General features: G+C 30.7%; 1 protein-coding gene across 2 annotated transcripts; it reads right to left on the minus strand.

Moving 5' to 3' along the window:
* Window positions 1–9,509: 9,509 nt before the first annotated feature.
* Window positions 9,510–16,319, minus strand: LOC139516731 (uncharacterized). 2 transcript variants are annotated; one of them, XM_071306999.1, is made up of 2 exons: window positions 16,176–16,319; window positions 9,510–11,749 (listed from the first exon to the last, which is right to left on the minus strand). In XM_071306999.1, the coding sequence occupies exon 2, from the start codon at window positions 11,729–11,731 to the stop codon at window positions 9,875–9,877; it is 1,857 nt and encodes a 618-aa protein (XP_071163100.1). In that variant the 5' UTR covers window positions 11,732–11,749; window positions 16,176–16,319; the 3' UTR covers window positions 9,510–9,874. The 2 variants fall into 2 exon arrangements, with proteins under 2 accessions (XP_071163100.1, XP_071163099.1); XM_071306998.1 differs by lacking the exon at window positions 16,176–16,319 and adding an exon at window positions 12,715–12,869.
* Between the last annotated feature and the right edge of the window lie 380 nt (window positions 16,320–16,699).

Raw genomic sequence — 16,699 nt, forward strand, 5'->3', positions numbered from 1 at the left:
GTTGGATAAACGTTTACCAAATCATCCCAATACAGTTTGATTTATATATTCACTTTGCTATTCCGTTCTTGCACAGTGATATAGTTCATTTTGCGTCATCCCATATTCTAGCAAAGGGAGATTATCTAAGCATCACCGTTACATCAGTAATAGCTCTCGTACATAAAATAGTTAGCTCGAACTGTATGATCCTGTGTGAATCTGATCTTTATATTAAAAGTGCATAAATGGTTCACATATGGGTCTTATTTAAAAATTAAACAGTATCAAAACAATTAGTGTATTATAATATAACCAAATAGGCATGCAAAAAAGAATCAATAGGCAAAATATGCTTGTCTACCGTCTAATTCTAATTGCTAATATTTACTGTATTGTACATAGCTCAATTCCATTCCATTCCATTCAATTTTATTTATTTTTTAATTTTCAGCAGAAAACAGTATTTCTAACAATTAAATTGAATTAATTTGATATGACGTTGACACACGGTAATCACTCTCATGTTTTTATTTACATCGCTGTCAATCATCCGGTAAAGATGAATATTCATTACTACCCTCGGTAGTTAACGTCCCTCGATGGTTAACTTTAAGTGCCTACCTGTTTTTACAATGACAGAGATTATTAGTTGACAATTGTATATATATAGAGAGAGAGACTTTAAAGGAGAAAAGAAGTTGCGCCAATTGTTTATGTATGTATTGATTTGTATTATCTCCCTTACACTGCTTACCCTTCCGGAGCACCTGAGATCACCCCTAGTTTTTGGTGGGGTTCGTGTTGTTTATTCTTTAGTTTTCTATGTTGTGTCATGTGTACTATTGTTTTTCTGTTTGTCTTTTTTCATTTTTAGCCATAGCGTTGTCAGTTTGTTTTAGATTTATGAGGGCCCTCATGGGGTTTTTGATTATGTGATTACTTGGCCGTTATTTTAATGATTATTTGATTATTAAGCCAAATACTTCATGATTATTTGATTACCTAGGACTGTATTTTTAGTTTATGATTATTTGATTACTAAAGATAAGCAAATATTTAATGATTATGTGATTATATTGGCAAAAAAATGGTGATTATGTGATTACTAGGACCCCCCCCCCCCCCCATGAGGGGCCTCATTTATGAGTTTGACTGTCCCTTTGGTATCTTTCGTCCCTCTTTTACACCATGTGTCATATATACATGTATGATTGATGGGATATTTCCCTTTATTGTTTACCGCCTCACGATCATTATTAAATGTGCCTTTCTAACGATCACATTTGTTATAGTTTTCTCTGCTTACTGGCGCATATCGAAATAGTTATAAAGCCAAACAGTACAAAGTTGAGAGCATTGAGGATCCAAAATTCCAAAAAGTTGTGCAAAATACAGCCAAGCTAATTCTCGGTCGATGCCACTGCTGGTGGAGATTTATTTCCCCGAGGGTATCACAAGCCCAGTAGTCAGCACTTTTTGTGCTGACATGAATTATCATTGATATTGTTATATTTATAAATTAACTGTTCACAAAATTTTGAATTTTTTGAAATACTAAGGCTTTTCTACCTCAGGCATAGATTACCTTAGCTGTATTTGGCAACACTTTTAGGAATTTTGGATCTCAATGCTCTTCAACTTCGTACTTGATTTGTCATTTTTTTTTTTAACTTTTTTGGATAAAGCGTCACTGATGAGTCTTTTGTAGACGAAACGCGCGTCTGGCGTATATATAAAATTTAGTCCTGGTATCTTTGAGGAGTTTATTTCAAACCCTTAAAAACAAATTAAAGAAATGTTTAAAGCGATTATCTGAAATATTGATTGTTTAACATCACGATGACCGTGAGGGCATTCTGATGTATTGCTTTCGCCTAGATTTCCATTATGTAACTTTTGTTTTGAGTTTTTAACTGATTTATACACATCATACCCAACTATATCAGTCCTATCCAGGACCGATAACTCTGTCGATAGATATTATAGGGTATACATACAATATTGTTGAAATCAGAGCAATCGTATTATAAGTCTCTGTTGAAATGTAAACAATAAAATATTTTTTACAAATGTTAAACTTTATATCGATTCATTGAATGCCTGGATTTAGTTTAAAACATTGAATTAAAAAAAAAATAATCATATGCAATGAAATCTCGTTGAATTTCCTATAGAATTAAAAAAAATCCATTTGAATTAAAATTTGAATCATAATATTTCTTTAAAATAATTATGGAAAAATAAAAATATTTGAAAATCTTTTAAGCAAAAAATTATTTTTTTAAAGACATTTTCATAATATTCATATTTTCTTAAAGTTTATTATGATAGATACTTCTTCTAATTTGAAACGGGAAATTAAGAGAAAGTTTATTTGTACATTTATGAAAACTTTTGTATATCGCAAAATTTAAACTCTGGTAATACATGTACACACAGGATGTTTAATGTCACCTGGTTGCTTTTGGTTTGCACGTCTACCTGACACTATATTGTTATGTAACATTACAACCAAAGTCAGAGTTCACCTGTTCTGTAAAGCAGACTTGGGGTCAATTACATTGGAATGTAATTAATTAATTACACATTACATTGCAAAAATGATCAATTACATCAATTACACATTACACAATTTTTGAAATGTAATTAATTAAATTACAATTACTTTACTAATGTAATTAATTAAATTATACATTACATTTGATCATGATATTTTTTAACAAAATTTTACATGTATATAGAATGAAATTCAAAACAGTGTGGCTGTGGCCATTGATTGACACATTAAATTCATCCATTGACTGGGACAATTTACGTGAACGTTTGTCTGTAACGACCACTGTTCACGACGTACCTACGATAGACATTTAAACTGTGGGGTCACCAAAGGTTTCTTAACGCCTTTAATTATAAAATAATTCGAAAAATTAATCAGGAATAACCTTTCTGTTTTGATTTATATAATTGATATAAATCAAAACATCGTGTTATTTCTGATTAATTTTTCGAATAACTTTATTAAGGTGTTGAGAACCTTTGGTGACCCCATAGTTTAAGTGTCTTTAAAAAGTACATAGTGAGCACTGGTCGTTACATACAAACGTTCACCTAAATTGTCCCAGTCAATGGATGAATTTAATGTGTCAATCAATGGCCACAGCCACACTGTTTCGAATTTCATTATATAATGCATGTGTAAAATATTCATGTAAGCATAGTTTAAGCGTTGCATTTGATAATTATTTAATTTAGTTATTTTAATGTTTTGACATCTAGTCTGAAAACAGCAATTGTAATTAGTCTTTCGACAGGGGCTTATAAATGTTCTAGATATTGCTCAATCAAAAAATGGAAGTTTTATGATTAGAAGATCATCATGTTGATAGGAGAGGATATTTGTTCCTATTAACTTGCCAATACATCAAGGTGTATTTTGACATCTCAGAAATGAACTCATTTGAATTAAACATAAGAATAAAAAAATATAAAGGAATTAAAAATATTTTTTTATTTTACTTTAAAAATATTAAAAAGTGTGATTGTCACAATATTGAAAATAATTTTTAGCACAAACAATGTATATAATGTCTAAATATTAGCAATATTTTGCTAATTAGATAAAATACATGTAATAGTGGCATTGCCCCTGGACATTTTAATCTGATTAATTGCTGTTTGTTTTTACAGCTGTTAATTTTTATTTCTATAATCCTTTTGTGTATACTAATTTGACAAAATTATTGTATGCAGTGATTTTAAATTCTAAATGAACTGTCTAAGAAAGATGTTACACAGTGACACATTTTTTTGTTTTTGTTAAACAAGGTGATTAATTACTTATCAATCTATATAGTTAAAAGATCTTTCTTAAAAACTGAACAACCCCTACACATTTTTTAAATTATAAAACTATTAAAAAAATAGTCTGTAGGTCAAATATATGATATAAAAACTTCAGAATAAATTACAGACTTCATACATTAAATAAGCATGTGATATCAATATTTGAAAAAATACATATAATTTAAGTTTATATTGTTAAATACAAATCCTAATCTTTAACACCATAAAAGTAATTGAAATGTAATTCAAAAGTAATTGAGCATTACATGCTTTTTTCATTGTAATTAATTAAATTACCATTACATGTAATTAAAAAAATGCTCAATTACACATTACATTCAATTACATGGAAAATTGTAATGCATTACACTCAATTACCATTACATTTTTAATTACCCCATCCCTGCTGTAAAGGGATGAAATTTTAAAGGTATAGAATATTTATCTATATTAATTTTCGGGCATTGTTTTTTTTTTCTCATGGGATGAAAACATTTTTTGTTCTAAAAGGGATGTATAAATATATTTCTAAAGAAAGATAAAATATACAGAAAAACACCTTTAAAAAAAGAAGAGAAAAATTCTATTTTAATTTTATTGTAAACTATTTTCTGGTTACAGTATATCCTGGATATCTGTCAAATAAATGTTCCCGTGTCACACTTTAAATATTTTGAAGAGAAATTTTGAAATCAATCATATCCAAATATCACCAAAGAAAAGAACAGAAACATCAGAGATTCTGCATGAAAATATTAATATAATCTAGGAAAGTCTTACTATACAAATCCTTGATTTGATGCAACATTTCCATATTATGGGATATTCATCATCCGCCATTTTGAAAAATCCCGAAAAATTCCATTTTTTAAATCGATATTTGACCGACTTTGAATTGACATTAAACTCTTTTAAGTAGTATTTTTCGCCAGATATATGATTTAATATACTTAATCGATTTGCAAAGTTTGTTTTTAATGTACGGAATTTCTTTATTTGTTGTACAAGTAGACATGGGTATCGGTAATTTAGCATGGAGGCAACGGAGAAATGACGAAAAAAGTGCATGTTTTTACAAGTCTAAAATGACCGACTTTAATCAAAAATTTAACTGTTAGGATCAACATTGTTTGATAGAAATATGTTTGAATATCAAGGATTAATTTGCAAAACCTAGAAAACTAGTCAGGTTTATGAGAAAATTAAATTTTATTGAAGCATCTATGCATTTTATATGGGGAAATATAATACAAAATGGCGGCCAGAATACGTCACAAAAGTCACGTGATGTCTAACTTAGTTGGATATGGGTAAATACGCGGACATTAACAAGTGCAAATGACAATCCTATCGTTTGTTATAAGTAGATCTCTTCTTTAAATCTACGCGCGCGGAAGTAGTCAAACAGACATTATTTTTTCAGGGGTTGACAGGATACACGTAATCATTATAAATTTTAAATTCACGGTTCTTTAATATAATGCAAGCAAATTTTATAAACAATGATTTTATACAGTTTTTTGTTTGATTTGGACCTTTCTGATCTTATTTGTTAATACACAATTCTAAATCTACATATTTCACCTTTATCAATATTTAGGAAATCTAGAGTTCCCTGTGGCAAAGTAATCTGGATGAAAGTCTATGCCAAACTATTCTAGGTCTTATATAAGTGAAGATCCCTTGGAAAGTGTTGAGCTTTTAAAAATCACAAGGTAAAAGATCAAAGAAGCTTATTTGGGGAATGCAGAATGACTAGCAAATAGACCTGATTGAATGTCAAATATGATTTTATTCAGGCAAGAACATCACACACTGCATGTTTAGTAATAAATAAACACAAACTGTCTTATAGCACTTCAAAATATGACTGGTAACAAATAATAATTACACTGTAGATTGATTGGTGTTTGCAATAAACCGTCTAAGCACTAAAAGGCAAAGGGTTATTCAAAAATGTATACAATAAGTACTGTTTTATGTTTGAAAAAGCTCCTTTAATATATTTGTAATTAAATACACAGAACTCAAAATGATATGATCTATACTTTTAGTGACTGTTAGTGTACATGTTTTTAACTCCAAAAAAATCAGCAAGTAATTTTTCTTATAATCAGAGACATATATAAACACAATTGTATGTCTCTGATAAAATATTCATCACAATTTGGCATATCTTTAAATAAATACTAGAACACACCCGTGATATCACGGGTCCGTGACTGAATTAAAGTATATAACTATGCGCAAGCCTTATTTTAGTATTAGTATTGTCATCTAATAAAGTCATGTCGATTATAAGATACACAGTTTTTCTCTGCTTTCAAGTCTTTCTGTTTGAACCCGTTGAACTGGAACTTATCAGTTATTGGTAATATTAATTATTTGGAAAACAAAAGGTCCTGGAATGGAGTATTTTTTAATCAACAGCATTGTCCTATATAAGTTATAAATAAAGTTGAATTCTTTGCTTTGCTGTTTTACGTCATGCCCACTAACAAATTGAAAACTGTACCTATACGCCTTATTTTTAGTCCAGATTTTTAGTATTCGTATTGTTATCTTAGAAAGTCTTACTGATTGAAATACTACAATAGGTAACAATTTTACAATTTAGTAGTGTCAAATTAACCCTGTAGTTATGACCCGTGTATTTAGCATATTAGTCCTGAATACAACGTTTGGTGGTGCGCCTGTCAGATGCAGAATTTACAGATAAGGTAATAGGTAACAGGTGAATATACTATTGGTATCGGTAGCGGACTCGACCCGGAACTTCTTAATTATTGGCAATATTAATTACGTGGAAAACAAAAGGGCCTGGAGTGGTGTAATTTTTAATCTACACCTTTGTACTATATTAGTTATATATAAAGTTGAATTCTGTGATTCGTTGTTTTTACGTGATGACGGCTGACAAATTGGACCTCGTAATTTTAGTATTATAGATAAGGCTATTGACTCCCATTCACAATTCTCATATACTTTTCAAGAGGCGAAAACATAGTAATTGTTATTTTTATTATTTTCAAAATGGTAAACATATTAATTTGATTATAATCATCAATATTATAAATATACTAAATGTCATTTAGATCTTCATAAATATAAAATCATATTAGAGAATTACAACACAGGTTAAGAAATAAATATAATACCTTTCTTTAAGAAAAATAAATCATGCTGTAAATTGAAGATGATACTTGCATCTACTGCATTTACCAAGCATATTTTTTTGTGAATTTTATATTGGGTAAATGATTGACGGATCCAGGGGCAGGGGGTTCCGGGAATTTGAACCCCCCCTTTTTTTGCCGATCAATTTATTTGAATGGGGACATATAGTTGGAACCCCCCTTTTAAAATGGTTGGATCCACCCCTGGTAAATTATTTATGGAAAATTGCAAAATACAAAAAAAATATTTTATTGGCACAAACTCAATTACAATAATTGGCAACGGCCCATAAAACAAGTATACAAATAGTAATGATGCAGCAATTAAACAATACTACATAGCATATCATTGGGCACATTTCAAACAATGAAATGTGCAGTTATAAATATATCAATATATATAGGTTAATTTGTAAGAATAGACTACTGACATACGTATATTGTATGTTATAGCTTCAAATTGTTCATATTACTCATTTATAGGGACATTTTTCCTTAATTCAAATGATTGATTAATAAAAGATGATATTAATATAAGTGTTTTTCTACACTTGCTATTAAGTAGTAGTTTGATATATTCATCCTCAGTTTTGAATTGTTTGTCCTAATTTTTAAAATAGGACAATTTTGATATAAGAACATTTCTTTGTGATTCATATTTTGTGCAGTGCAAGATGAAATGTTTTTCGTCTTCTATATTTTTATTATGACATAATTTGCACAACCTTTCTTCTCTGTTAACTTGCATGTATCTACCTCTTTCAATTTCAAGATTATGTGCACTTAGCCTTAGTTTTGCCAAAGGTGCCCTATTTTTCAACATATTCAACTGGTCAACATAGTGTGCACGTTTATTTGAAAAACAAAAATGTCGAAAAAATGATAATTTTGATGATTCTCTAATATATGAATTCTGTTCTTGTAAAATTTGGTCACGAATTCGTTGTTTTATTCGAGCAAGCATCTAGGTGTAATAGGTACATCAAATGAATACAAAAGGTAAAATTGATTTTATTAAGAAATGATTTAGTTTTGGATGTAACGCGTCTTCTAATTGGCTGACGTTATTTTGTTATCAGCCCATAGACATAATTTAGTCATGTGACCGTGACGTCATCAACGTTTTTTCATGGTTTTCTACGGTTAGAAATGGAATTTAGAATTAAATTATAAGAAATGACTGTAATATTTTTTCTGTCTATTCGAAATAACATAAAAAATGTGGTGCACACTGTTAAATAACCCGCTACGCGCGTTTTTCAGTGTGCACCAAATTTTTTATGTTATTTTTTCATAGACAGAAAAAATGTTACAGTCATTCCTTAAATAAAAAGAAAAAAATAACATATACCAGGCATACTGTCCCATTTTAATAATACTTTAAAAATAAAGAGATGTGGTATGATTGCCAATGAGAACTATATACCAAAGTTAAAATAAAATGGATGTAAGAAATTATAGGCACAGCCTTCAACAATGAAAAATACTTATACCAAATAGTCGGCTAAAAGTATGTACTTTAAAAGCAGAAATGATCTCTTTCACAATACCTGACCAAGTTGAGAGAAATACTGTCACATTTGATGTATGTTCAAAATTCTATATAATATAGGTGAACAAATAATATAAAGCTATAGATTTCATAAACTTTGACTGCTTAAAGACTGCACTTCTGTAAAAATTACAAAAATATTAATACTGATTATCTATTCACACCTCGGGTGTAATGTCCCGTAAAAATTGGTTCAAAGATGAAAACTTGTGAGACTACGTAATTAATGTTGTTTGTAAACTTATTAATAAGCTCACATACAGAAACTGATTTTGTAAATATTGCTTTTAACAAAAACTTGTAAATGCTTCAGTAATTATTTTTAAAATCTTTTGCAAAATTTCATATCAAATTAATTATTTCAACAAAATAAGTTGTCCTTCAAAACAAATATTCTAATTGTCTTGATTATGACTGGGAAAACATAATAACCATTTTCTCTAACATAACTATTGTGCATGTGTAACCATATCATTTCTGCTACTTTGTCGCATGGGATAAGCAATCTCTTAAGATTGCATCCACTCTAGCAAAATATTCAAATTATATCAGGATTAAAAAAAGTCATATTCAAACATATTGATGAGAATATCAGATCACCATATATCATGTTTGTAATGTTTATACTTAATGAATGGCTATTATCTATTTTGAATTTATTGAACCATAAAACTAATTTTTGACTCTTCACATTGAATAATCCGCGAAGCGGATTATGTAAAATGTGAAGAGTCAAAAATTAGTTTTATGGTTCAATAAAATCAAAATAAATTATTGCCATTCATTATAAATAAATTTCTATCAAAAATAAGGCTCAAAGAACTTTTTATATTATTTAAATTAACAATAACAACGTACACACATGTTGGCGTATGAATACACAACGTCAGAGTGGGCGTGTCACCATCAAAATTGACAACATTGAAAATAAAACTAATAATTTTAACCAATCAGAAGACAGTAAAAACACTAAATTTATTTATATATCTATAATACTAAAATAAAATAATATTTTCAATTCAAATGTTTTTTATAATGACCATATTATCATTGTTTTTAACAAAAGTTCCACCTAGGTTACCACTATAAAGTACCTAATGTTACTTTTTCTCTGGTTTGATAACGTATGCATTATAAACAATTGTCATTCGGTTTTCAAAACCAGCAAGAAAAATTAGCTTCAGTCCATTGTTGCACATATGATGATCGTGATATTACTTTCCCTAATGTTTCTTGGTCAGATGTAATTTGTTTGGAATGTTACAATTTATTTTGAGTTTCTGGAATGTTTCTTTTTGTCAGTGTCTCTGACTGTTAATTTTTATTCTTTCTTTGTATTATCTTCTTTTTTCCTCCTCCATGCCACTTCATTTGGCCATGTGGATGTGTCTGCTAACTGTGACGTGGACGGTAGTATTGGTTCCATTCCATAGGAATAAAAAAAATTGCTGATAAAACTCCCACTAGGTTTTCCTTTATGAGAAACGAATTCTAATAAGAAATAGTGTACTTTAACAGAGTCAAAAAACTTTTTAGCACCGTGTAAAACATTTGCTTCATGTGTTTCAACGTCCATCTTCACAACTACTTCTTTTAGTTCAAAAAGTGGTACTAAGTCATCCAGTAAAATGCTACTAATAAGGCTGTCTCCACTGGCTGGTTCCTTTATATATGTTCCTCCGACATTGCCTTCGTAAGTTCCTAAAGAAAAATTCTTCCTTTCATTGGAAAGAGCATTATAAACAATAGTCATACGCTTATCAAAACCAGCAGATTTTATTGAATTACAAAGCCTTTCAACATTTCCTTTTAAACAATCTATGCTGATAACAGTTCTCCCTTTACTTGCAACAGCCAATGAAAATACTCCTATGTTGGATCCTATATCTATGAAGACAGCATTGGGAAAGTTGTTCATTTGTACTAAAACTTTATTGACAAGATCCTCTTCCCAAATTCCACCTTGAATAATTCTCCCAGAAACCCACTGATCTTCCTTCATAGTATAAACAAACATGGGTACATTATATGGGCGTCCTAATTTGGTGGAAACAAATCTACTTGTATCAGTAGGACAAAAATTTCCATCTGACGTCCATTTGTTTCCAGAGTATGATATGACTTTTCCGAAAGCTTCATTTTTTGAAGTGATTGTAATTTTATTTTTATTTTCAGACACAACTGTTGGGACAGTTTCAGGTACAGTAGCAGCAACTTTACTTTTACGTAAAAACAAAACTTCATTGCCCCATTTTGTATAGTCATTTTTAACGCCATCTGCAACATTTGGTTCCAAGCCATGAGATATCAAGAAATCAGCAATGAATTTACCACTCTCTTTTTCTCTATGTGCAACAAATTCCATTAATAACGCTTCCACTTTTACTTGCTCAAAAAATTTGTAGCCTCCCTTCAAAACATTAGCTTCAAAAGTTTCTACGTCCAATTTTATGACAACTTGATCAAAACTATAAATTTCTAAGAGATCATCAAGTAAAATTGAATTAACTGATTCTGTTTCTGTCTGATGACTATGTGCCCCCTGCTTTACATAAGTTCCCCCTACGTTGCCATGGTACTTGCCCAATGAAACCTTTTCATGTGTGTGAGATAAGGCATTATACACGACTGTCATTTTGTCTGTCAATTTTGCGGCCTTCATTGAAGCACAAAGGCGCATGACATTTCCCTCTAGGCAATCAATTGAAATAACTCTATATCCATGAGCAGCAATAGAGATTGAAAACATTCCAATATTAGCACCAATATCAAGGAACACTGCTTGTGGAAACTTTTTCATGTAATTATGAATTGTACCAACATGGCCTCCTTCCCACGCACCATGGGCTATTATACTTCCAGACACCCATTTATCTTCCTCAGTAGTATATACAAATATAGGTGTGTGAGGAGGGTCTTTTAAATGTGCAAGTACAAAATCGTAGTTTTGATTACATATTTTTTGGTCAATTGTCCATCCTTTTTCGTTTCGTGTGATCACTTTTCCAACAGTGTGTTCAGCAGTTAACAATCCAGTTTCAGATGAAATTTGCGTTTGTCCATTAGAATTATCTGATTTCATACATGTTGGTTTCATGAAGTATAATGTATAGAAAACAACAACCAACACCACAATGAAGAAGATATTTGATATCGTCCGATTTGCTCTTGCCCTCATTTTACATCAATCTGTTGCCTGCAAAAGAAAACCTAATCTTCAATATGATATCTTCAATACTTAGATTATGGTAAAACACAAGAGTTGATACACTTAAATGTCTTGCATATTAAGCAGCAATGTTTGAATTATATGTACTCTTAATTTCTTAAATTGAGGTCAAAGTCAAGTGAAACCTGTAATACAGAAATTTTATAAAACAAGAGTGCACATGCCTTCTTAACTGATCATTGATATTATGTTGATAGTCCTAAATATAAAGCTTTACTACAACTTTCACGTAAACTTAATATGATCAAAAGAGGTCAAGTTCATATAAACCAAAAACAAAATATACATGTACACCTTACAATCATTCAATACACAAAATATATTGGACCTATTGCTTACAGTTTCTAAAAAATAGACTTAACCAAGAGAACTAATTTAACATTGACCAATAAACCATGTACAAAAATCGTAGTTTCAAAATACGAAAAAAGAAAGGTTTCTTATTCCATTTTTATTTTATCTAAGCTGGGACATAAAATATTTCATCATATGTTGTGTACAACGTAAATCTTAAATCAGTGTTTTAAAGTCAGAAAGATAGTTAAAACAAATTTTGGTGATTTCTGCCAAAAAAGAAATGTATCTAAGGGGGCAGTAAAAAATTGGAAAGAGAAACGTATTTTCTGTTTATTTAACATTTTAAATTTAGATAATATTACATCTTTTTCCTAAGCATATCATTGAGGGTAAGAAATTCAAACGTAATTAATCCAAACTCAATTCAGTAATGAAAGATGTTTTCATACACCGATTTGAAAGTACACAATTTGCAGTGGCGTATTCCTTTTACTCTGGGTTGCGATTCCCCTTTTAAAATGGATGGATCCGCCCCTGTAATAAATGTTGTCAAAGTCTTAATCGTCTCTAATTAAATAAAAATTGTGAATAAATTTAACAGAAACGATAAAAAAAGTTATTAATTTAAAACTTACCAAAGTCGTATCTTCCCCCTTTCTTTACCCTACAAGAAACTTTCTTAGGATCCGTGGATTGCGGAATATCGTCCACATTTCTAAAATGTTCACGTAAATTGATTGCGTCATGTGTTAAAACATTTTTCTCAGGAAGTGCATTTAAAGCACTCACACCACATCTGCCTTTATCTATTGATTGACAATATCTGGCCACAGCTTTTTAACTACACTTATAACAAAATATATATTTACTGGATCATGGCGGGCGGAAGTGTATTATTTAAAGACTTTTAATAACTTTAATTTGTTATGGGGTTGACACGAAGCACATAAACATACATATAAATTAGGCCTGTATCGTTGAAATGATCTTTTTGTTTTAAAATTCTTAACTTGACACCTTCGTTTTGTGTGGGAATTTGGAAATCTGAGAGATTTTTCAAAACGTTCGAATTATATAATCCGGAAATTCAGCTCCGTGAAATTGTGATAGAGTTCTCTATTTTATATTTTTTTCCCAAAATAAAATTAGGTCATCGTATCGCCAGCTGGACATTTATCATTTCTTTTGGATATTTTGCATCAAAGAAAAGGTAAGCATTAGTATATATGCAAACATTTCTAGTCGTCAGTGAAATTTGTTCGTCATTGTTTATCAGCTGAGGGGTATTCTCAACAACTTTATGAGCCACATAATGACCCCCCTCTCCTTACCACATAGCTTCAAAACTTTGACCACCAAACAAAAATCCCTATCAATTGTAAGAAGAAATTTTCACTATAGTAGGACATTTCCCAGATCAAATGGTCATCTAAGCCAAATAATTATGACGTCTTGACCATGTTGAAAGGATTTAACTACACTTATAACAAAATATATATTTACTGGATCATGGCGGGCGGAAGTGTATTATTTGAAAACTTTTAATAACTTTTAATTTGTTATGGGGTTGACACGAAGCACATAAACATACATATAAATTAAGCCTGTATCGCTGAAATGATCTTTTTGTTATAAAATTCTTAACTTGACACCTTCGTTTTGTGTGGGAAATCTGAGAGATTTTTCAAAACGTTCGAATTATATAATCCGGAAATTCAGCTCCGTGAAATTGTGATAGAGTTCTCTATTTTATATTTTTTCCCAAAATAAAATTAGGTCATCGTATCGCCAGCTGGACATTTATCATTTCTTTTGGATATTTTGCATCAAAGAAAAGGTAAGCATTAGTATATATGCAAACATTTCTAGTCGTCAGTGAAATTTGTTCGTCATTGTTTATCAGCTGAGGGGTATGCTCAACAACTTTATGAGCCACATAATGACCCCCCTCCCCTTACCACATAGCTTCAAAACTTTGACCACCAAACAAAAATCCCTATCGATTGTAAGAAGAAATTTTCACTATAGTAGGACATTTCCCAGATCAAATGGTCATCTAAGCCAAATAATTATGACGTCTTGACCATGTTGAAAGGATTTAACTACACTTATAACAAAATATATATTTACTGGATCATGGCGGGCGGAAGTGTATTATTTGAAAACTTTTAATAACTTTTAATTTGTTATGGGGTTGACACGAAGCACATAAACATACATATAAATTAGGCCTGTATCGCTGAAATGATCTTTCTGTTTTAAAATTCTTAACTTGACACCTTCGTTTTGTGTGGGAAATCTGAGAGATTTTTCAAAACGTTCGAATTATATAATCCGGAAATTCAGCTCCGTGAAATTGTGATAGAGTTCTCTATTTTATATTTTTTCCCAAAATAAAATTAGGTCATCGTATCGCCAGCTGGACATTTATCATTTCTTTTGGATATTTTGCATCAAAGAAAAGGTAAGCATTAGTATATATGCAAACATTTCTAGTCGTCAGTGAAATTTGTTCGTCATTGTTTATCAGCTGAGGGGTATGCTCAACAACTTTATGAGCCACATAATGACCCCCCTCTCCTTACCACATACTAGCTTCAAAACTTTGACCACAAAACAAAAATCCCTATCGATTGTAAGAAGAAATTCTCACTATAGTAGGACATTTCCCAGATCAAATGGTCATCTAAGCCAAATAATTATGACGTCTTGACCATGTTGAAAGGATATTTTATTTTGTTCCTGTGACACATTCCTTTGGACTAACGGTTATCTAATTATTTGTCAATGTGTTAGCTATTTTATTATTTTTCTGTGACACCTTGCTTTGGACTACATGGAATAATGGTCATATAATTATTTGTCAATTTGTTATACCTTGCATAAATAGGGAGACCTGCAATTACTTCACAATTAATAGGCTGTTTTGAAACATTTAACAGGTAACTTGCATTTGTTGAATGAGATGAAATACTAGGCATAGTTTTAGTTGTACATGAGTACTGTCACGATACTTTGACTCCATAATGGATGACTGGGAGAGTTAAATAGATTAGCTTCTGCATCTGACATGTCTGATACATCCATTTCATTGGAATGACCCCCGAATGTCTTTTTTCGAAAGTAAAATACATAAAACTCTGTATAAAATCATCAATACCTCTCTCTCTCTCATAATCTTCATGTACATTGTATCTAGATTTTTTGTGCATCCATACATGTATATATTTATCAAAATTGCATATCGACCTTATGTCTAGATGTAGTCTATTTGTCCACACCAGCCTTCTGTATATCATGTACATGTACAAATATATATATATATATATATTTATCCACAGAAAAACTTTCTCACCGAGCACTATGAAAATTGATGTAGGCGCAAAACAATTACATACAGCCATACACCAGCGTAAACTATACATTTATTTCAGAAAAAAATTACAACTTTTTAACACATTTTTACACTGATGCAAATACATGCACATTTACTATACAAATGTATTGATTCAGTAGACACTGAAAACTTTTTAGTTTTGAATGTTTTTTTTTTCTTCACCTGTTTACTAAGATAAGGGGGAAGTTTGTTCTTTTTCCAATAGAGAGGCACTCAGGATGTATTTATTTGTGCATGTAGTGACATCTACTTGCCTTTTACTAACTATATAAGTGAGAGGTTTAGCGCTATAAAACCAGGTTCAATCCATCATTTTCTACATTTGAAAATGCCTGTACCAAGTCAGGAATATGACAGTTGTTGTCCATTCGTTTGATGTGTTTTATCATTTGAATTTGCCATTTGATTAGGGACTTTCCGTTTTGAACTTTCCTGGAGTTCAGTATTTTGTAGTTTTAATTTTGAAATAATCAGTAAATACTGGCGAAAAAAAATCTGTATATGAAAAGAATTGTCTCATAAAAATTAAATACACGGGAAATGGCAAAGTTTACGAAGTCTAGTCTAAGTACAAGCAAAAAGGGGGGCGTACGCCTTCATGCCCTCCTCTGTATCCGCCACTACACGCAGTTACTGACAGCTTGTTCAAAGCCAATAACAACTAATAAAAAAATCAAGCATCTAAGACTAAATTCTTACCAAGATTTCTGTAAATCAGTGTTGATTGAGACCCACTGGAAAGAAATGCACCACTATTATTCTGTGTAACAGATTGTCATTGTTGCGTCAACCAGATTGATTTCTTGTTTTACTTCATTTGAATTTTAAAAGTGTAAGAAAAATTGATTTCTTGTCCAAAAGTACCGTGTGTTGCACTTATAAACATTTCTTCCTGTTAATAAAACATGCTTAATGTTTATAATTACATGATTGTGTAAATTTACATTCAAACATTTATGAATTGCATTTATTTCAAACGTGCCAGAAAACATGCTCATATTCGAATAAGCTGACAATAATTCAAGTGAAACAGGGATGGGGATATACAAAGTACTGTAAAAGAAAAGTTAGAGTATCTATACTAATAAACGAGAAGAACTAATTTTGTGTGTCGCTTCTCTTCCTTCTACAATGAATTAATCATCATGCCTCTGTGTTCTATATAGGTATAGTCGCATTGGTCATCTTTTCTTATGATTATTCAGTTTGTGTTATTTTGGGAG

The sequence above is a fragment of the Mytilus edulis genome, chromosome 3 (genome assembly GCF_963676685.1).
Source record: "Mytilus edulis chromosome 3, xbMytEdul2.2, whole genome shotgun sequence".
NCBI classification, from domain to species: Eukaryota; Metazoa; Mollusca; class Bivalvia; order Mytilida; family Mytilidae; genus Mytilus; species Mytilus edulis.

What these genes read in the sequence shown, in the direction of transcription:
- LOC139516731 (XM_071306999.1), bottom strand. Translation starts at nt 11,731, where the DNA reads ATGAGGGCAAGAGCAAATCGGACGATATCAAATATCTTCTTCATTGTG.